A 21,432-nucleotide genomic window follows, 5' to 3' on the forward strand; every position below is an offset into this window, starting at 1 on the left:
GGACAATGTGGAAATTGTGATAACTAATATTGTGAATCTAGCCTCTTTTCTTAGTGATGCTCCGGCACAACCTGTGATTCACGATTGTTTAGAAACTATAGAGACTGTGTATTCCAGCCGACCAGACCTTAAGGAGGAGCCCATGGAAGATGCGGAAGAAACTTGGTTCACGGATGGGAGCAGTTTTGTTATGCAAAGACAACGTAAAGCTGGATATGCTATAACAACTACTCAGCAGGTAATCGAGTCTAAGCCTTTACCCCCTGGAACATCAGCTTAAAAGGCAGAGATAGTTGCTCTCACGAGAGCATTGGAACTGGCAGTGGGAAAAAGGGTAAATATTTGGACAGATTCTAAATATACATTCGGCGTGGTACATGCTCATGGAGCAATTTGGAAAGAACATGGATTGCTGACCGCTCAGTGAAAACACAAAGTATGCTGAAGAAATTTTAAAATTGTTAGAGGCTGTAAAACAACCAGAAAAGGTAGCTATCATGCATTGTCAGGGACACCAAAAGGGGAACACCGATTTTGAAATTGGAAATCGATTGGCAGAGGCTAAGCAGGCAGCTGAAATAACTGAGGTGAAGGTATTGTCTTTGATACCAGACGGTAAAATCCAAACTATATCCAAATTATACAAAAGAAGACTTAAAATTAATTGAAGATTTGAAAGGTAAAATGAAACCAGATGGATGAGTATATTTAAAAGATAACCACATAGTAATACCCTCTAGTTTGACATGGCCCATAGTTCTTACAGAACACAATAAAACGCATTGGGGAGCTGGCACACTGCAGAAGAGCCTGAGTCAGACATTAGTGGGACGATATGATAAAACAAGTAACTCAACAATGTAGCATTTGCTTACACAATAACCCCAATACCAAGAATAGAATAAAATTTGGAATAATCGGTAAAGGAAATTATTCGGGGCAACAGTGGCAAATTGATTTTTCAGAACTCCCTAGAAAAGGGGGGTATCATTATTTACTGGTTCTGACTGACACGTTTTCAGGAAGGCCTGAAGCCTTTCCCTGTCGAACAAACAAAGCAAGAGAAGTGGTTAAAGTCTTGTTAAATGAAATAATACCATGCTTTGGGATTCTAGTAGCAATGTCTTCTGATAGAGTTTCACATTTTTGTGCACAAGTGGTAGAACAGATAAGTAAGATTCTAAAGATAGATTGGCAACTGCATACTCCTTATAGACCACAGGCAAGTGGACAGGTAGAAAAAATGAACCATTTAATTAAACAATAAATAGCTAAAATTGGATAAGAAGCTAATTTGTCATGGCCTCAATCCCTCTCTTTAGCATTACTTGGAATTAGAGTTAAACCTAGAATAAAAGGGAATTTGAGTCCCTTCAAAATCTTATATGGAAGGCCATAGCAATTTCTATTTAGTGGAGAGGACCTAACGCAGTTAGGATCAGAATATTTATATGCTTATATAACTGAACTTCAGAAACAATTAAATAAAGTACATAAATTTGTTTTAGGGACCAGAGCTAGAGGGTTGGATCAACCAATCCACCCCTTTAAGCTCGGGAATTATATATATATAAAGACTTTTTCAGGACAACCCCTACAGGAAAAATGGAAGGAAAGTGGATGGGACCATACCAAGTATTACTGACAACACACACCGCCATTAAGATTAAGAAGCAAGCAGCTTGGATCTACAATTCAAGGGTGAAGAAGGTCCCGGCGAGGATATAGACCACCACTCCAATTGGACCAACAAAATTATGGTTTTCCAGATCCTAATGATTGCAGGGGTGCGGTTCTCGGATTCGGGGTGGGCAACTTGGGATGAGAACTTACACCTGACCTTAATACAAACAATTTCTCAAGTAACTAATAAGACGAACTGTTGGGTATGCACCCATCTGCCACAGCATGGGAATAAGGGTGTATCGTTAATCGGGATTCCCTTGCCTGCAAACTTATCTTGGACTCATTTGTGGGAAAACACATCTTGGGGTCGAAAATATTAAGAAGTTTTGGAACTAGAAGTGAGTAGCTTCATGCCGTTAGAATCCTATTATGTATGTGTACAAAGGTGTAACCCGCCTAAGGGTATAGGAAAACAGCATTGTATAAATACGGATACTACTTATGTGGGAAATCAGACATCTTGTAATTGAACAATTAATATTAGTACGACTAGCAGCTGGGTAAATTCAACCAGCTGGACGGTTCCAGAAGAAAAAGGGTGGTATTGGCTATGCAACGATACAGCTCGTAAGGTCTTGCCTGAGAATTGGAAGGGAACTTGCACTCTTGGAGCGGTAGTCCCCAATATGACAGTACATGATGTAGTGCCTCGAGGTTACTTGAGAACTCATATGCGGAGAATCAGATGAAAAATTAACAATCCATTGATAGAGAGACACACCGCTTTTCATAATTTCGTTTGATGGTTTATCCCATGGTTAGGAGTGAGTGAATTGGAAAAGGCGATAGTTAATATTTCTGCAATTATAGAGAAGTTAGAAAACAAAACTCTGGATGCTATAAAGGCTCAACAAGAAGAGATATCTAGTTTATCACAGGTAGTATTACAAAATCGGATGGCCCTGGACTTGTTACTGGCCGCTCAAGGGGGAGTCTGTACAGTAATAAACACAAGTTGTTGTGTGTATGTAGATCAGAGTGGAAGGATCTCTACCGACCTGAAAAAAATATGGAAGCAGACAAGGGTCCTACATGATATCAGTAAAGATGATCTTTCGTGGAGTTTTAGTGAAATATGGAATAAGTTAACCTCCTGGTTTCCCAATTTTCAATGGTTGAAACAAGTGTTCATTGCTCTAATCACATTAGTAGTGTTAGGAATATTTGTGTGCATGTTGTTTAGATGCCTGCTTTGTTGTGTTACTGTAAATAATGAAAGTATCTGATGCAAAAGAATTTGCATGGGAAAAGAAAAGGGGGGATTGATTAAGGAGGTATTGGGGAGGCATTGGGGAGGCAAGGACAATCCCCAGACATGGACTGTATATCTCGAAACAAGACACTGGAACTCATGATAAGGAAGCGGCAGACGGACAGAGAAACAAACGTAAGGACTATAAATCTCAAAACTGGACATTGGAATTCATTATAAAGATACAACAAATGGAAGAATTAGCAACAACCAGCTCTTGCAATTAAGAAACCTGCCAATTCAGCAGATTCCTGACCAAAGGTGAAAAGTACACTGTGAGGAAGACTCGGGGTCTTCCTCCCAAAGACCCCTGCCCACGTCCCAAAGACCCCTGCCCACAATTCTTGGAAGGCTCTACGCAGGCGCAAGGTGCCAAAAGGCTAATTAGCATGAGAAGCGAGGGAAGGCGGGGATAGGTAATGCATATGTATAGGTGCTTGTAGAATATTGATAGATTGATTGTATAAATTCAAGACTGCTTTCCGCTTTAGGTATGCACGATAGGTGGAGAGATCCCCCGTGCATCCAGCGCTGCAATAAAGAATATACCACTTAAAGGAATTTCGGCTTCGATCTTTGAATCACAAGGACTCCAGTACGCATGTGAATAGGGGCGGAAACCTGTTAATGATTCTTCAGAGACCTGATGAATATGCAAGAGACTCACGGGAAATGAAATGAATATGTATTTTTCCCACTAATATAAGCACACTGTCAGTAACCCTTAGAGTGTGTGTGTGTTAGGCAGAACTCCCCCACACACCCGGCGCCATAACAAATACCTGCTTAATAACTTTGGTTATTGAGTTTTCACTGTGTCAGCCTTACTTGGACTGAAGCTGCTGGCAGGTTGGGGAGCAAGTACAAAGCATCCTTTTAAGCTGCTCCACTTGGCACAAGGGACCTCTACAAGCAGACATGAGGTAAATTAAGCTATTACACTAAAACTTCAGAGCAGCTCAGCCACCATCTGGTGCCACACAGGCGCCTGTCTGCAAGCCGGGGACAGGTGCGAGAGGTATAGGCTAGCACAGCCGCCCTGCGGCCACGATGAGCACGCCCCGGTCCGGCCCCGGAGCACGACTCTCTCGCCGGGCGTCGGCCCCTCACGAAGAGGGAGTGCCCATCGTGTGCCACTCGCGAAGAGTGGCTGCGAGGGAGCACTGCAGCACGGAGAGTGAGGAGGAGGGCGCGGGATAGGCGGAGCTCGCCATGCGTGGCCCTGCGGCCGCGGGACAAATACACTGGGAACCTCGAGGCAAGCAGCCTCGCTTCAGGCGCCCCAGTGCCAGGGTGCGCGGCGGGAGACCCAGCTGCGCGGGCCCAGCGTCCCCTTCCTCCGAGGTAGGGGGAGGAGAAGATCGCAGACGGCTGAAGAAGGCAATGACGACGCTTCTGCCCCCACCCCAAGCCGGTCCCGCCGTGACGCCACGGCGAAGCTCGCAGGCGCAGCAGCTCCTGGCGCCTGTTGTATCAGGCTGGTGCCTTTTCTCTCTTTCCCCCTCCTCCCTCTCCCCGTCTCTTCTTCCCTCCCGTCCGCCCACCTTTCTTAGAGCCGCCGTAGCTGTGCGCGCGCCTGCTCCGCCTCTTGCGTCGGCAGCGCCTCCGCTCTCTCCGGCTGCCCCATGAAGCGATGGCAGCGGCCAACTTCGGCAAGATCCAGATAGGAATCTACGTGGAGATCAAGCGCAGCGATGGTCAGTGGGGGTTGGCCGGCGGTAGGGGCCTGTGGGAGCGGCCGCAGCCCGTGGCTGGGTACCGCCGCCCCAGTGCGCAGCGGGGATCGGGGAGGGGGCTGCTTGCGGAGCCCATTGTGTGCGTGGGGTCACGGAGGGGCCGGGTCTGGCTCGCGCTGCGATTGTCAGGAGAGCGCTCGTGCTCGGCGGTGGAGCGCGGTTGCGAGCGGCAGCCGTTGGGGACGGGGAGGCTGCGGCAGCGCTGGGAGGAGGCAGGGAGGGGCGGCGGCAGGGGTAGAGGGTTGAAATGTGGGGGGAGAAAGGTGAGGTGAACGAGAGGGGGACGCGTGAGGGAAGTGTGGATGGGCTGGGCTGGTGGGGGAGGGGAGGGGAGGGGAGGGGAGAGGTCAGGTCAGGTCAGGTCTGAGGTGGGTAACGAGACGCGTGGGGTGTGTCTGGATGGGGGCGATGAGGTGATGGGGGGGAGGAGAGCCTGGGGAATCTTTAGCATGGAGGTGGGAGGGGATTAGATGACGGAGGGAGGAAGGGGCTTTAATATAAAGAAATAACTTTGTTTTCTCTGGCATACAAGCTGTGTTCTCAAAAAATTACACTACAGTATGCACTGACAGAAATGCCTTTGAACACTTCCATCACATGACAGAAAGCTTGATGGTATTATTTCACATGTTCTTTATGATTAAAATATAAGAAGAGTGCTTGCTGTTTATGCCTGAGTTGTTATTTTTCTGTTGGGGATCCAGTGTTTGTCATCTTGCCCAGCATCTCCTGGCAGGAGCGTGTATGTTACTGTCTAGGAATACACATGAATAAAGGATGTGTGTGTGTCACATTTAGTGTGCTAACTGTATTTTGTCTGGATGGGGAGAACTGAATTGGGAAGTTCACTAACTGAAAGGCAGGTCACTTGGGACTTCCACTCTTTAATTTGAGTGGGAATATGTCATCTGTTCCTGGCCTCTGTGAGATCTATGAAACCTACTAAACCAGGGTAGGGTTCTGCTCACATTTTCTTGAAAGTCTTTTAATTTCTTCAGTGTTCAGGAGCTTGCTAAAGAATAATCAAATGATTTTAATGGAAGAAAGACACGGAGGTCAAAAGCACTGAAGTTAGCATGGTTTTGTCATGAGGCAAGAAATGAGCAGCAAGTCTTCATGCAGCTATGTCTCATAGTACAGTTCAACCCTACAATAAAAATCAAATGCTCAGTGTTAGCTGGATGCTGTATTAAACCTAACCCCTCAATTTGTGCTTAATGGCTTGTGTGTCATGTGAAGAATCTGATAGGTCTTGCAGTTATTTGCATAACTCCTGCAGATCTCTGTTTGAGGTTTCAGAAAACCTCACTGTAGCAGTTTGTAAAACTATTTTTCTGAGGCCTGTGTCAACTTCTAATACATGTTACTGACTGTTTTATATATCTTTTGGAAAATAAGGGATGAGAATGCTTTGCTGCATTTTCCACGTTGCAGGGTTCTTCTCTCTTCTAAAATCCAAAGTGAGAACAGTAACTTGAACATAATACTTATTTTCATTACTGTTAACGATTCACATATTTTGCTGTATCACTTATATATGTGATGCAGCATATTAAATATATTACACATCAGTAATATACTAGGAGGATGTTTTTACAACAGTTGTGCAAACCGTTGAGCATTTTTGTTAGCTTGGTCTTTGTGTGAGCAACTACAGTACAGTGTTGTACCAAGGTTAGTGGGTTCCGGCTATTGTGATGTTTGCTTGTTTTCCATTGAGACTGGTGGAAGATATATCTCTAGGTATGCAAAAAGGAACATTTTGAGACAAATATCGAAGTATAGCCTACACTAGATTGCATTTAGATTGCTTTGCCTTTCAGAAGGTGGGTTACCAACCTGGGCTGTGGTTGCACAGGCAATCAAGATTGATTTGTCTGTTTCTAACAAGTGGAGTGTGCCTCTGTCAGCTGTGTTGTTCCTACAAACCTTCTCTCCCATCCACTGTAGTCAATATGTTTTTTTTTTTTTTCTCCAGATTATTTAATGCATTAATTGCATTAAATTAGCAAACTTGTGGATGTGATAGGTTTCCTCAGCATTAGTGAGTTCAAATGACTCTCAGAGGGTCTGTGACCCCAAAAGTATCAGTGTGTAGGAAATGTATGGCTGGGATGAAGTGTGAAGTTTGATCTCCTTCAACAACCGTGAGCTACCTGGATCTGCTGAACTCAGACCTGTATCCCAGGTAGAATCAGGGCTGTGTATCATACCAGCTACCCTAGGTTGAAAGCACAATTAAAGCTGTTTAAGAATCTTGAGAAAGCAGTTTGTTGGTCAGTCTGGGCTTTTTTTCACATTGTCTTGTCCGTAGGAAGTATTTTTTTTTTAAACTAAATGTTGTTTTGAGAGGTAAGTATAATAGTTCATTAAAATTTCCTTACTTAAGTGTTCATTTGCTGAATAAAATAGGTTTACTTTGTTAATGGGGTCTTTTTGCACTTTTTCCCATCTGTCCATAAGTATGCTAAATGCTTTTCTGTATACAGAGCTTTATTAATTCCAGATAAGTTTTTTTTTTTTTTTTTTTTTTTTTAAATAAAAAGAAGAAATAGGAGAATAACATTTTTGGTAAAACATCACTGTTAAAATTTGTACTTGTTCACTACAACAAAATTGCAAAGAGATGTAAAACACAATAAATGTGAAAACAAGACCAGAACATTCTGGAAATAAAAGTGACTTATATATTACATTTTTGAGGACTGACACTGCAGAGTTGCTTGCTGTGTATCTGTTTTTTCTCAGTGGGTAAACATTGGTATAAACATTGTCTAGAGTTACAGATAATATTTCCAGTTATAATTACATGGGATAACTTGTTATATTCATGTAATATAAAAGCATATTTAGGTGGTCAGCTAGTTTGGCTTTTTATAATAATTTCTGATACTGAAATTTACTACTTATTTCAGCATAATTCATGTATGTTGCTTGAAATATGCCTTGATAGTCTGCCTTGGAAACAGGAACTCATTCATTTTAGGTTGTGAATTGCTAACAATGGACTACATTTCCAGTCTTGAAAAATGTGCCTTATCACACAGAAGAGCTAGAGCACTAGAGAGTAGGCCAGAACATAGCTGCAAGACCAGCTGTAAGAGTTTCATTCTGTCCAGATGTTCCTTTTTGAGGTCTAAATATGGACATTTGTCTGATGGTAAATTCCCTCTACTAAAATAATAATAGCCCACTGCTTTGCAAGTGAACTTATACCCATATCTCCACTTCTTGTGCATTATCCAATTAATAATGACAAAGACCTACATAATCATTTGGAAAAATAACATCTCACTTTTTTTTTTTTTTTTTTTTTTCATTAGTTCAGTCTTTTGCTGAAATAGGATAAATCAGTCTTACGCCCTACAGACCTTTAGTAGGCTGATTGGTATTTTTCCTTTACATTTCCAGTCCAGTCATGTTCTGTCATTTTCTTCCTCAGGCTGAAGCACTGGAACAGGTTGCCCAGAGAAGTTGTGGATGCCCCATCCCTGGAAATGTTCAAGGCCAGGTTGGATGGGGCTTTGGGCAACCTGATCTAGTGGGAGATGTCCCTGCCCATGTCCGGGGTTTGGAACTAAATGATCTTAAAGGTCTCTTCCAAACCAAACCTTTCTATGAGTCTATGATCCTATTCTCTCTGTCTTTGCAAATCTGAAATGCTACCTAGAAGAACAGAGAAATTAATTATATATTTGCTCATTTGGAAAGGGGAGGGGGGAATACAGATGGGATTAACCATCAAATGGTGTTAAAAAGAAAGATCACGAGCTTGTGTTCTTGTATTATGGGAAAGAAATTAACTTGAGAACTGTCAGTGTTATAAAGAGAAAACTTAAAAATGATAAAGGAAAATAAACTAGGAACAGTTATCACATGGAACGTGTTACCAGAGGACATGGATGCTGGAAGCCTAACAGAATTTTAAGGAGGATGTTGGTATGGATGGTAGGAATATCCAATTCTATACTTAAAGCTTAAAAAATTTACACCTGCAATTGTAAAAGGTAGTTTCTGTTCTACCTGAGTTTGTAGTTTAAATAACCTCCAACTGATGGGAGACAGGAAGAAATCTTGTCTGAGGCTGTGTTATTTTGTAATTGCCTCTTAGGAATTTTTTTCACTTGTCTCTGAAGCAGCTGGAACTGGTCATGGTCGAAGACAATCCATCTAGTCCAAAAAACTACTGGCAGCTCCTCTATTTATAGGCTTGCCAAAACATCATCATAACTCTAACCTTCAAAAATAAAGGAGACTATTTTTTTTTTTTGTAACAGTAAGGGCTGTGAGGGTTGTGTTTTGTTTTGTTTTGTTTTCTTTAAAGCTCAATGTAGGTGAAATTGATGTTTGTTGATGTTGAGAGGTCTATACCATCCTTTGTGTTTTGGGTAATCCCATATGACGATCTTGACATTTACGTGCAGCTCCCAATAGCAACAATGATTTTATAGTAAGATAGAAGGTATAATGACACTATGAAAATTCATAATGACACTATGAAAATTCTGTTCAGGATTGGGTAGTCACCCTATTTTACAAGCTCTTGAGGGTATATTTAAATGGTAATGTGCTTTTTATTCATTCCTTTGGTGACATATATCTGTTCTTTCCCTGTGATTAAGACTTTTTTGTTACCACATTTAAATCATTTGACCTCATTACCTAATCCCTATGTAAGCCATACTGGTACAATGTGTCTTTGTCTTTCCCTAATGGCCAGATCACACACAAGGCATCAAGTCCTCAAGTTTGCTATTTTTGGTAGAACTAATGGGACCAACATTTAGACTTACTTATCCAGTGTAGGTTCTCATCTTGTTCCATCCAGAATTTCTGGGCACTGTTCCTTAGAGAAGTTTTGACCAGGAGGATGTGTTAAGTTTACTGTGTCATTTTTAAAACGGCTTTATAAGCATTCAGCTCATGATATGCAATAAGTAGATTTTCACTGTAACTTGCTGTTTATGAGGTATTTATGTAGGCCTTCTGTATTTTGTATCAATAGCTCTATTGTGGTTTAACCCTGGTAGGCAGCTAAGTACCACACAGCTGCTATATTTGGTCTAGCACACCCCACACTCCAGTCAAATGTGTTGTCATCTCAAATCCTTTGTGCCTGGCCTGGTTTCAGCGGGCATAGAGTTAATTTTCTTCATATAATCTACTATGGTGCTGTGTTTTGGATTTAGGATGAGAATAATGTCGATACCACGCTGATGGTTTAGTTGTTGCAGAGCAGTACTTACACTAAGTCAAGGACTTATCACTTTCTCACACTGCTCTGCCAATGCACAAGAAGCTGGGAGGGGACAGAACCAGGACATCTGACCCAAACTGGCTAAATGGATATTCCATACCATATGACGTCATGCTGAACAATTAATATGGGGAGGCTGGCCAGAGTGGAGGGGAACTGCTGCTTAGGGAGGTGTTATATATGGAGTGGTAATTTGTGTCGAGAAAATGGTTGATATTAATAAAGAAGGGGGAGATTTGGGAATGTGGCCATGGGGGCTGGAAAATCCCGTGATTGAGATAATGTTAGACTCTTAACGACAAGGCCATCAGGAATATAAAAGAGTTTAGAGGGAACAAAGAAAGGTGATTCAGGAGACTCCATGCAGTCTCAGGGTTTCTTGTTCTCCAGCTGGTTCTCTTGTTCTCCAGCCATTAAGGCATGGATGTTTCTGTGTGTTTGCTGCTGTTGTTACATTCAAAGTTGTCTGACCAATGAAAAGTTGTTTTGAAAAGAACTGCTATGGAGAGAAGGGTATAAGAGGGGAGCCTGCCCTCAAGAAAGAAGAGGAAGAAGAAAAAAAAAGGCAACACGATGAAGTTACATCAATAAAGAAGCAGGAAAAAGAAGTGAAGAGGAACAGGCTGGCAGAATGGAGACCAGGACAGGAACAGGCACGTTGATTGCCTCATGAAGATAGGTTCGGCCAAACTCGGCAAACTGCTCAGAGAAGGTCATACAGAAAGTCGCTGGAAATAGGCGCACTGGAGCTGGAGAGAAGCTCGAGCTGAGAGAAGTGGACCTGTGCACACAACTGCTTCTCGCTGGTAAGCAGTTGCGCATTATGGGGAATCATACGTCCTTAGGAACAAAGACTGTCCTGGTAGCCTTACAGCTTATTCTCCTTATTAACAATTGGACAGTTTATGAGCCTGAAACATGGGACCAAACTGAGGTCAAGGTGTGGGACTCTGCAACTAAAAATGACAAGGTTGCAGTGGGATTGCTTGGCACCTGGCGAGCAATCTCTGAGGCCTTAAAGAGCCATGTGGGAGGACCACAGTCAGGAACATGTGGTTTGCCAGATAGTGAGGGAACTGCAGGTTCTTTTACTGATCCGACTGCTACGCCATCGCCATGGGCCCCTCTGCTGCTACAGCCATCGAAGGCTTTTGCTGTTACGCCCCCTGCTGACCTGAACATGCCTTTTGACCCAGGCCTCTTGGCCTTCACAAGGAGATGGATATGCTTTTCTTCGATCTGGGAAGAATGGGATACATAAGGCCTGAAGAATGGAAAATGGAGACCGTTAAGTCATGGAACTGAAAGGATTGTTTGTTACCTTTCCTGATTGTACATATTTATACTAAACCCGAGTATGCCTATGTAAAGCAATGTTCTGTATATTTAGAATGTTTGATGTTTGTGTGTGCATGTTGGTGGAGCATAGACTCCCCGCACACCCAGTGCTGTTTACTTGCCTTTTATACCTTTTAGAAATATTTGTTTTATAAATACTACAAAATTCAGATTGAGTTGAGACCTCATTTATAACACAGGGGATGGGCATTGGTCAGCGGGTGGTAAACAATTGCATTTTGCATCACTTACTTTGAACATTATCTTATTATTATTATCATTATTATTATTATTTACATTCATTTTCTGTCCTATTAAACTGTCTTTATCTCAACTCATGAGCTTTTACTTTTTTTCCTCCAGATTATCTCCCCCATCCCACTGGCGGGGGGATGTGAGCAAATGGCTGTGGTACTTTGCTGCTTACTGGAATAAACCACAACAGTCATTTTGGTGCGCAACTTGGGGCACAAAGGGTTGGGATAACAACAGATCTAACCAAAACGTGTTAAAACAAAATTGTTATAAGCATTAGACAAGATTAATATTTGCTAATCACAGTGCTGCTTTTTTTAAATCTCAGGTCTGCTGTCTGTTTTCCAAATTGTTTTGTATAGCATATTATTTACTGTATGTATTCCCTGTCATGCTTTTTATCATTTCTGGGGGCTGATTTAAGGTTATTATTTTGATGTATTGTGTAACATTGGCTTATGATATGATAAAATTGTTGGTTCTTTATAGCTTACAATGATGCATGCCCACATCTGGTGAAGATGTCTTCACCAGGCCATGTTCAACCTGGTGAGGCTCACTTGGGTGCAGTCCATACAACTATGCAACTTCCCAGTCAAGTATTAAAGATGACAAGCAACCTAGCAATCAACACATCATGACTGAGCAAACTCACATCAACAGCTCATGCTGCCCACCTTCTCCCACAGCTCCAAGGTCCTACCTGCTTATCATACCCAAGTGATGGTTTCAGTGACCTCATGTCAGTATCCGCCTACACAGCAGTGTTTACACTAAGACAAGGACTTTTCAGCTTCTCACGCTGTTCTGCCAGTGGGCAGGCTGAGGGTGCAGCAGGAGCTGGGAGGGGACAGACCCAGGACAGCAGACCCAAACTGGCCAAGGGGGTATTCCATACCATCTGACGTCATGCTAAACAATATATAGGGGTGGCTAGCCGGGGTGGGAGGGCCGGCTGCTTGGGAATAGGCTGGGCATCGGTCAGCGGGTGGTGAGCAATTGCATTGTGCATCACTTGTTTTGTACACATTATTATTAGTAGTACTATTATAATAATAATTATAATTTTCCTTTCTTTCCTGATCTAATAACCTGTCTTTATCTCAACCCACAGGCTTCGTTTTTTGTCTGATTCTCTCCCCCCATCCCAGAGAGGGAGGGGGGAGCGAATGGCTGTGTGGTACTTAGCTGCCGGCTGGGTTAAACCACACCAGTTGCTTTTAGCACACAGCATGGGGCTCGAAAGGTTGAGATAAAAGATCTGACCAGAGCATGTTAAAACAAAAATTTTATAAGCGTTACATCAGTTTAATAGTTGTTAATCACAATGCTGATTTTTGTGATCTCAGGTCTGCTGTGCCTGTTTTCCAAACTGAGTTATATAGCACATTACTTAGTGTATGTGTTCCCTCTTGTGCTGCTTATCCTTTCCGGGGGCTGATTTAGGGTTATTATTTTGCTGTACGGTGTAACACTGGCTTATGATATGATAAAATTGCTGGCCATGAGACTAACTTGGTATTTGTACTCAGCATTGCTGTCACCTCCATACTTTGGGAACGCTACCTCAGAAACTATTAATAATTACACGCTTTTGGTGTATTGCCCAGTGATCATTCTATTCCTAGTCTCAGCTTGGTGTCCCCAAAAAGTAGCACTGTTATCCAAGCCCCACATACCCCCATGACAATTACACTCCCATTACAATGACCTGTAGTCATTGGTCCCAGCCAACATGGGTTCACGAGGGGAAGGTCCTGCCTAACAAATTTGATTTCCTTTTATGATAAAGTCACCCGTCTAGTCTATCAGGGGAAACCATCTGACGTGATCTTTTTGGATTTCAGTAAAGCTTTTGACACAGTTTCCCATAGGATCCTACTGGACAAAATGTCCAGCATACAGCTAGACAAAAGCATCTTACGATGGGTGAGCAATTGGCTGACAGGCAGGGCTCAAAGGGTTGTGGTAAATGGGGCTGCATCAGGCTGAAGGATGGTCACTAGTGGGGTCCCCCAGGGCTCCATTTTATGGCCAGGTCTCTTCAATGTTTTTATAAACGATTTGGATGTAGGACTAGAAGGTGTTTTGAGCAAATTTGCTGATACTAAACTTGGAGGAGTTGTTGACTCTGCTGAGGATGGAAAGGCCTAGCAGAGATCTGGACAGATTGGAGAGCTGGGCAATCACCAAACACATCAAGTTTAACACGAGCAAGTGCCGGGTCCCGCACCTGGGACGGGGCAGCCCTGGCTATATGTACAGACTGGGCGACGAGACACTGGAGAGCAGCCCCGCAGAGTGGGATCTGGGGGTTGTGGTTGACAGCAAGCTGAACATGAGCCAGCAGTGTGCCCTGGCAGCCAGGAGGGCCAAGCGTATCCTGGGGTACATCAAGCATGGCGTCGCTAGTCGGTCGAGGGAAGTGATTGTCCTGCTCTACTCTGTGCTGGCACGGCCTCACCTCGAGTACTGTGTGCAGTTTTGGGCACCACAGTACAAAAAGGATGTGAAACTATTGGAGACTGTCCAGAGAAGGGCTACAAAGATGGTGAAGGGCCTAGAGGGGAAGACGTATGAGGAGTGGATGAGGGCACTTAGCCTGTTCAGCCTGGAGAAGAGGAGGCTGAGGGGAGACCTCATCGCAGCCTACAGCTTCCTTGCGAGGGGTAGTGGAGGGGCAGGCACCTATCTATTCTCTTTAATGACCAATGATAGAACCCAAGGGAATGGTGTCAAGCTGTGACAGGGGAGGTTCAGGCTGGATTTTAGGAAGAGGTTCTTAACTGAGAGTTTTGTCGCACACTGGAACAGGCTCCCCAGGAAAGTAGTCACAGCACCAAGCCTGTCAGAGTTTACAAAGTATTTGGACTGTGCTCTTAGTCATGTGGTCTGAATTTTTGGGTAGACCTGTGTGAAGCCAAGAGTTGGACTCGGTGATCCTTATGGGGCCCTTCCAACTTGGGTTATTATATGATTCTATGAAAATAACTGCTGGATTTGCAAACAGATGCCTAGGAATACTAAAAAGCCCTTGTTTCTGCTATTCTGTTACCAGCAGCAATCGTCTCTGGATTCTCTAGATCTCTAAAAGCGATGGATTTTGCCCAGCCCTGGAAGAGAATAGATTTTGAAGTTGAGCTTCCTACACGTAATCCTGGTTACAATATAACTTGTTATCAAAGGTGTCTTTTAAAAAATACTGATGGAAATTCAGAGAGCAGTAATACTGAACCTAGGTGTGGAAATGTTACCTGTGATGTAGGAAATTATTCATATTGTTCCGAATGTGGTAATTACAGGAGTGCTAATATATATAATGCACACCAAAAACCGCGCGGGAATCATTTGGTAACTGGATGACCAGTCCCGAACTACAAAGGGTGGTATTGGCTATGTGGTAATAGGGCCCGGTAGGTGTTGCCCCTAGGATGGAAGGGAGCTTGCACCCTGGGGGCAATAATTCCAAACATAACCATTGTTGAGGATATTCAAAGCCAAAGCACAGGCATCCTTGGGACCCACCTACCCAGAATCAAGAGGACTTCCTCTAGTGGAGAGAGGAATAGCGTTTCAAAGTTTTGTGAGGTGGTTTTTCCCTTGGTTAGGGGTGAATGAATTAGAAAAAGACATTGTGAATATCTCAGCTGTAGTCAAAGAATTAGAAAATAGCACTCTAGATGCGATCCAGGCACTGCAAGAGGAGGTGACAAGTCTGTTAAAGATGGTATTCCAGAATCTACTGGTACTGGATTTATTACTGGCCTTGCACTTTGCAACTTGCAACTTGCCAGTTGCTGTATGTATGTAGACCAAACGGGGCGAATTGAGACTGATCTCAGAAATATTAGGGAGAAAACCAAGATCTTACATGAGGTGGCCCAAGACGACACTTCGTGGCGATTTAGAGACATTCGGGAAAAATTGACCTCGTGGTTGCCTGGATGGGATTGGCTCAAGCAACTATTTGATAGTATTCTAGTAATAATAGTACTGTGTATTTTGATCTGCTTGCTTATTCCTTGTATTATTCCTTGTATGACATATCAAAAATGTATGTTCTTGGCAGAGACTGTCATCTCCCATGACATCCGAAGAAAAATATTGTGCCCTAATGTTGGAAAAACTCGAGTGGGGGATGTGAAGAGGTTCAAAACCAACAATAGGAGTAAGAAAAGACGAAGGGGGAACTGTAAGAATTAAAGTTATGTTTTTGCAGTGCAAAATTCCACTAACTTTGCATATTTAAAAGCGATTGCACAGGGAATGTTAGTCATATAAAACTGCACATACAGGGCATAGTAACAAGCGTCGGGTAGGTTGTGAACCTATAGTACTCAGCCAATGAGGAATCAAGCATCGGGTAATAGGGGATATAGGGCTACGATACACTTCTGCTGCACACCCCTCCTTGCAGGACACCTGCCATTGCAATTGTGAATAAATCAGCTTCACAAGAGACCCTGTCTTAGAAAATTATTGGGATATTTCTCACAACAATGAACAGATTCCCAGAGATCCAGATGAAGTCAAGTGCACACAACCCATGTGGCAGAAATTTGTACGGAGCGCACTGTTGTTGTATGCCAATTCATTGGCAGTAATGACCTGGGAAGACGTATATGGTCTGAATTTTTGGGTAGACCTATGTGGTGCCAGCAGTTGGACTCAATGATTCTTATAGGTCCCTTCCAACTCGGGATATTCTATGATTCTATGAGTACAGATGCACAAATAACATAATATACCCTCAGTCTAGTCGCGTTCCATCTACCCTTTTTAGATACCAGCTAGGGTTAAAGAGAACCTTTTATTGGCCCACATATTTAATTAGGTAAGGACCTGTGTTGAAGATGGAAGGAGTTAGATTAATGGGAGGCAGAGTTGGTACAATTTCAAACATCTGTAGGGGCAGAGACTTCTTACCCTTTGCAGTTGACATAGATGTTGCTGTAACGATCATAAATTCAAATAGTAATTTGGTGTCTCTGTAACCCCAAAGATGGTACATAATTATAGGTTTGGTGAAAGTAAAATTGTGCCAACAGTCGGAATTTGGTTCAGTTATTTTGTTACAGTCAGTACTATAATTTTTGGGTCTGGAAGAATCAGCATAAATTGTCTTAATTTCAGTCGGCCTATTGTAAGTAGACCCATTAGTTATTCGGCAACTGATTTGTATTGTCTGACCTGAAGTGGCTTGGAGATCAGCCATCCAAAGAGAATCATTACAACCCATTCATCTTTTGAAAATATTTTGTTTACATGTAAAACTGAAGTAGTGAGATTTAGGTCCTTTTTGTTTTGAGATGTTCCAACACTTGCACTATACTGTGACAATGTGACAGTTCCAAGGGTCGTTATGAGATGTCACAGTTTCACAGTGAGATGTCTCAGCTCCATGCACAACCACAGTAACTAAGTTTTCCCTGACGGCACGTGTTCCCATAATTCCAGTGTATTTAACATGGGCTTGGGACCATGGCCATTCTGGGTCTTTCTGGCTACAAACCAAATGGGTTTGCATTAAGGTCAGGGTGAAGCATAGTTTTAGCAATCCAAACTGCTGATTTGTGATTCTCCAGCTGTCCACATGCAGTTCACTCAGGATTCCTGTGAACACAAAAGGAAATAAAATATGCTTGGTTGTATTCAACCAGCAGGATTAAAAAGAGGGTGAGATCCACTGGGTGCTAATCCGGTGTACATTTCCTGAACAATCTTTGGCTTCCCATGCATAGGGGTTTAGTTGAGCAGTGTTCTCTGAGTGTTTTCCATTGTGTCTCTTACACTTTCCTGACTTTTTCCGTCTATCAGGATGTGAAACAGGAATCTCTGCTAAGATTTTTGCAAAAGCATTGTGAGCAATTGTGGGGGAATGTTTATATCCTTGAAGAAGCCTATTATAGTATAATAGTATAATCCAAGTATATTGGATTCCTTTTCACGTGAAAGCAAACTGTGCTTTATCCTGTTCAAGAAGAATCATTAAGAACATATCTTTAACATCTAAGGCACCCATCCAAGGATGGGCAGTGACTTGTATCAATGTCACTATTTCTGCCATGTTCAGAACTGTGGCAGTTAAAGGTGTGGTATTAGCATTTAACTGTAATCTACTATAAAATGCTATTGCCTGGTTGGTTTCTTTACTGGCCACACTAGTGAATTGTAGGGTGAATAGGTCCTTTTAATAATGCCTCTTTCTTCCAATTCTGTTACCACCCTGTCAATTCCCATAAGCGGGTAGACTTTGGAATGGAGTTGTGTTTTGGTATTATAAGTTAATTTCCAAGTCACCTCAGGCAATTATTCCACACAGTTAACTGCATCAGAGGCTGAAGTGAGCCTAACTAGGAATGAGTGGCAAAAGCACCCCATTGTGACTGGCCCAGAAGCTCTGTGCATCCTTGGCATAGACTACCTCAAGAGAGGGTACTTCAAGGGTCCAAAAGGGTACTGATGGGCTTTTGGCATAGCTTCCTTGAGCACAAAGATTAAGCAGCTTTCTGCCCTACCTGGTCTCTCAGAAGACCCTTCTGCTGTAGGATTGTTGAGGGTTGAAGAACAGCAAGTGCAAATTGCTACAATGGTGCACTGGCGGCAATATCGTACCAACAGAGACTCCCTGATTCCTATCCATGAGTTGGTTCATTGTCTGGAGAGCCAAGGAATGATCAGCAAGACTTGCTCGCTCTTTAATTGTCCCATATGGCCAGAGTGAAAGTCTAACTGGAGAGTGGAGACTAATGGAGACTATCATGACCTGAATGAAGTCACGCCACCGCTGAGTGCTGCAGTGCCGGACATGCTAGAACTTCAATACGAACTAGAGTCAAAGGCAGCCAAGTGGTATGCCACAACTGATATCGCTAATGCATTTTTCTCCATCATTTTAGCAATAGAGTGTAGGCCACAGTTTGCTTTCACTTGGAGGGGCGTCCAGTACACCTGGAATCGACTGCCCTGGGGCTAGAAACATGGCCCTACCATTTGACATGGACTGATCCAGACTGGAACAGGGGAAAGCTCCTGAACACCTGAAATATATTAATGACATAATTGTGTGGGGGCAACATGGCAGAAATTTTTGAGAAAGGGAAGAAAATAATCCAAGTCTCCTGAAAGCTGATTTTGCCATTAAACAGAGTAAGGTCAAAGGACCTGAACAGGAGATACAGTTTTTAGGAATAAAATGGCAAGACTGAAGTTGTCAGATTCCAATGGATGTGATAAAAAAAAAAAATAACAGCTATGTCTCTGCAAAGTTTCAAAATGGAAACACAAGCTTTCTTGTCACCCCAACTGCTGGTGCTGGGCAGGACTCTCTACACATCATGCAACTGATGCTATGTGAAGTAAGGGTGTTATATCTATCACACAACAGGCTCAAATAGGAAATCTCAGTCTCCCAGGAATCTTGGAAGTGATCATGGACTGTCCCAAGGTCAGGGACTTTGGAATATCGCTAGAGAAGGAGGTGACGTGTGCTGAAGAGGCCTCACTGTATAGTAAACTAGCAGAAGATAAGAAGCAATATGCTCTGTTCACTGATGGGTCCTGTCATATTGTGGGAAAGCATCATTGGTGGTAGGTTGCTGTCTGGAGTCCTACACAAGTTGCAGAAACTGCTGAAGGAGAAGGTGAACTGAGCCAATTTGCATAAGTGAAGGCCATCCAGTTGGCTATAGATATTGCTGAATGGGAAAAGTGGCCAGTGCTCCCTCTCTATACTGATTCATGGATGGCAGCAAATGCCCTGTAGGGGTGGTCACAGCAATGGAAGCAGAGCAACTGGCAATGCAGAGACAAACCCATCTGCGCTGCCACATTGTGGCAAGATATTGCTGCCTGGGTAGAGAACCTGTTTTGTAAAAGTATGCCACATAGATGCTCACGTACCCAAGAGTCCGGCCACTGAAGACCATCAAAATAACCAGCAGGTCGATCAGACTGCTAGTACTGAAGTGGCTCAGGTGGATCTGGACTGGCAACATAAGTGTGAGTTCTTTATTATTTTATTTAACCGTGAATGTGAAACATGCTGCAATCAAGCAAGTCAAGAGGTTAAAGCCACTTTGGTTTGGAGGACAATGGCTGAAATATGGGGAGGCATGGCAGATTTATTATATCACACTCCCACAAACCCGCAACGGCAAGCGCCATGTGCTTACAATGGTGGAGGCAACCACTGGATGGCTGGAAACATATCCTGTGCCCCATGCCATTGCCTACAACACTATCCTGGGCTTTTAAAAACAAGTCTTATGGCAACACAGCACCCCAGGAACAATTGAGTCAGACAATGGGACTCATGTCCAAAACAACCTCATAGACACTTGGACTAAAGAACATTGTACTGTGGGTGTATCGCATCCCCTATCATGCACCAGCATCCAGGAAAATCGAGTGCTATAATGGACTGTTAAAGACTATGCTGAGAGCCATGGGTGTTGAAACATTCAAACATTGGGATACACATTTGGCAAAGGCCACCTGGTTAGTCAACACTGCCAACCAACCCGGACCTGCCCAGTGAAACCTGTTACGTACTGTAAAAGGGGATAAAGTCCCTGTAGTGCATGTAAAGAACACGTTGGTGAAGGCAGTCTGTGTTTATCCTGCCTCAGGAAAGACAAACCCATCGGTGGGACTGCTTTTGCTCAGGGACCTGGGTGCATTTGATGGATAATGCAGAACGATGGGGAAGTCCAATGAGTACCTCAAGGGGATTTAATGTTGGGTGAGAATAGCCAATGATTTGAATCATATGATATTAATTGATATATGATACTGCATGTCATCACTACTATGATTGGTGTATGCCATATTAATAGTATCACAGTAAGAGTCACCCAGATAATGACAAATGAATTTTGATGGAACCAAGCAAATTGCAGTGGTGATAGAACTGGACAAGCGCAACAGTATTGGAACCAGAGCTGGCCTCTGCATGGAACAATCCAACACGATTCATCATCTCTCCTGCCCTGATGGACTGCTATGACAGATGGAACCCAAAGTCATGGACTAAACAAATTCAACGGACATTTTAGAGGGATGACCCATACACCAAAGGAATATCTGTGTGTATATATCAGAAGACAGGAAAGTTTGTGGTGATTAATTGGGATGTACTGGAAAGTTTGAGACCCAAGCCTGACATAAATCATATGCGATAAAGGGTGGGTATTATCCTGGTTTTGGTTAGGATAGAGTTGATTTTCTTTATAGTGGCTGGTATGTTGCTGTGTTTTTTTATTTAGGAGAAAATTCATGCTGAGAACACACTGATGTTTTAGTTGTTGCAGAGAAGTGCTTACACTAAGCCAAAGACTTTTCAGCTTCTCATACTGCCCTGCCAGCGAGGAGGCTGGGGGTGCACAAAAAGCTGGGAGTAGACAGAACCAGGACAGCTGACCCAAACTGGCAAAAGGGATATTCCATACCATATGACATCAAGTGGAATGATAACAACTGGAAGAATAAAACTAGGGGGATGTGGCTGGGGTTGGAGGGGGAGCTACTGTTGTTCAGGGACTTGCTGGGCATCGGTGGCCTGTGGTAAGCTATTGCATTGTGCATCACTTCTTTTATTTATATACATATATATAATTATTATTATTTAATTTACTATTTTTTCCTGTCTTATTAAATTGTCTGTCTCAACCCTTTTTTTCAATTCTCTACCCCATCACACTGGCAGGGAGTGAGCGAAGTGCTCAAACCGAATGCTGTGCAGAAACTGTCCTGGGAGTTCTAGCAACTCAAAGAGGATACGTCCTACTCCCTACCTGTCCTATTAAACTGTCTTTAAACTGCCTGGGGGGAATGAACGAATGACTTTGTGGTGTTTATCTTCCTGCTGGGTTAAACCGCAACAGTGCCCCACATTGGGCACTAGAAAG

At 43.1% G+C, this 21,432-nt stretch overlaps 2 protein-coding genes across 4 annotated transcripts in view; one reads left to right on the forward strand and one right to left on the reverse strand.

Annotated features, from left to right (window-relative positions):
- The window catches only part of LOC309889474 (very low-density lipoprotein receptor-like), a gene marked incomplete at both ends in the record, with an annotated part of 519,757 nt that overhangs the window by 118,099 nt on the left and 380,226 nt on the right, over positions 1-21,432 (reverse strand). The window lies entirely within an intron of this gene.
- LOC309889430 (kinesin-like protein KIF2A) overlaps positions 4,572-21,432 on the forward strand; it is a gene marked incomplete at both ends in the record, with an annotated part of 127,001 nt that continues 110,140 nt past the window's right edge. For all 3 annotated transcript variants that reach the window (XM_082782265.1, XM_082782266.1, XM_082782267.1), the window contains one exon: positions 4,572-4,635. In XM_082782265.1, the coding sequence (XP_082638391.1) occupies positions 4,572-4,635 (64 nt within the window). The remainder of the gene's footprint in view (positions 4,636-21,432) is intronic.

Source organism: Aythya marila, assembly GCF_965140915.1.
Source record: "Aythya marila genome assembly, chromosome: W".
Taxonomy (NCBI): Eukaryota; Metazoa; Chordata; class Aves; order Anseriformes; family Anatidae; genus Aythya; species Aythya marila.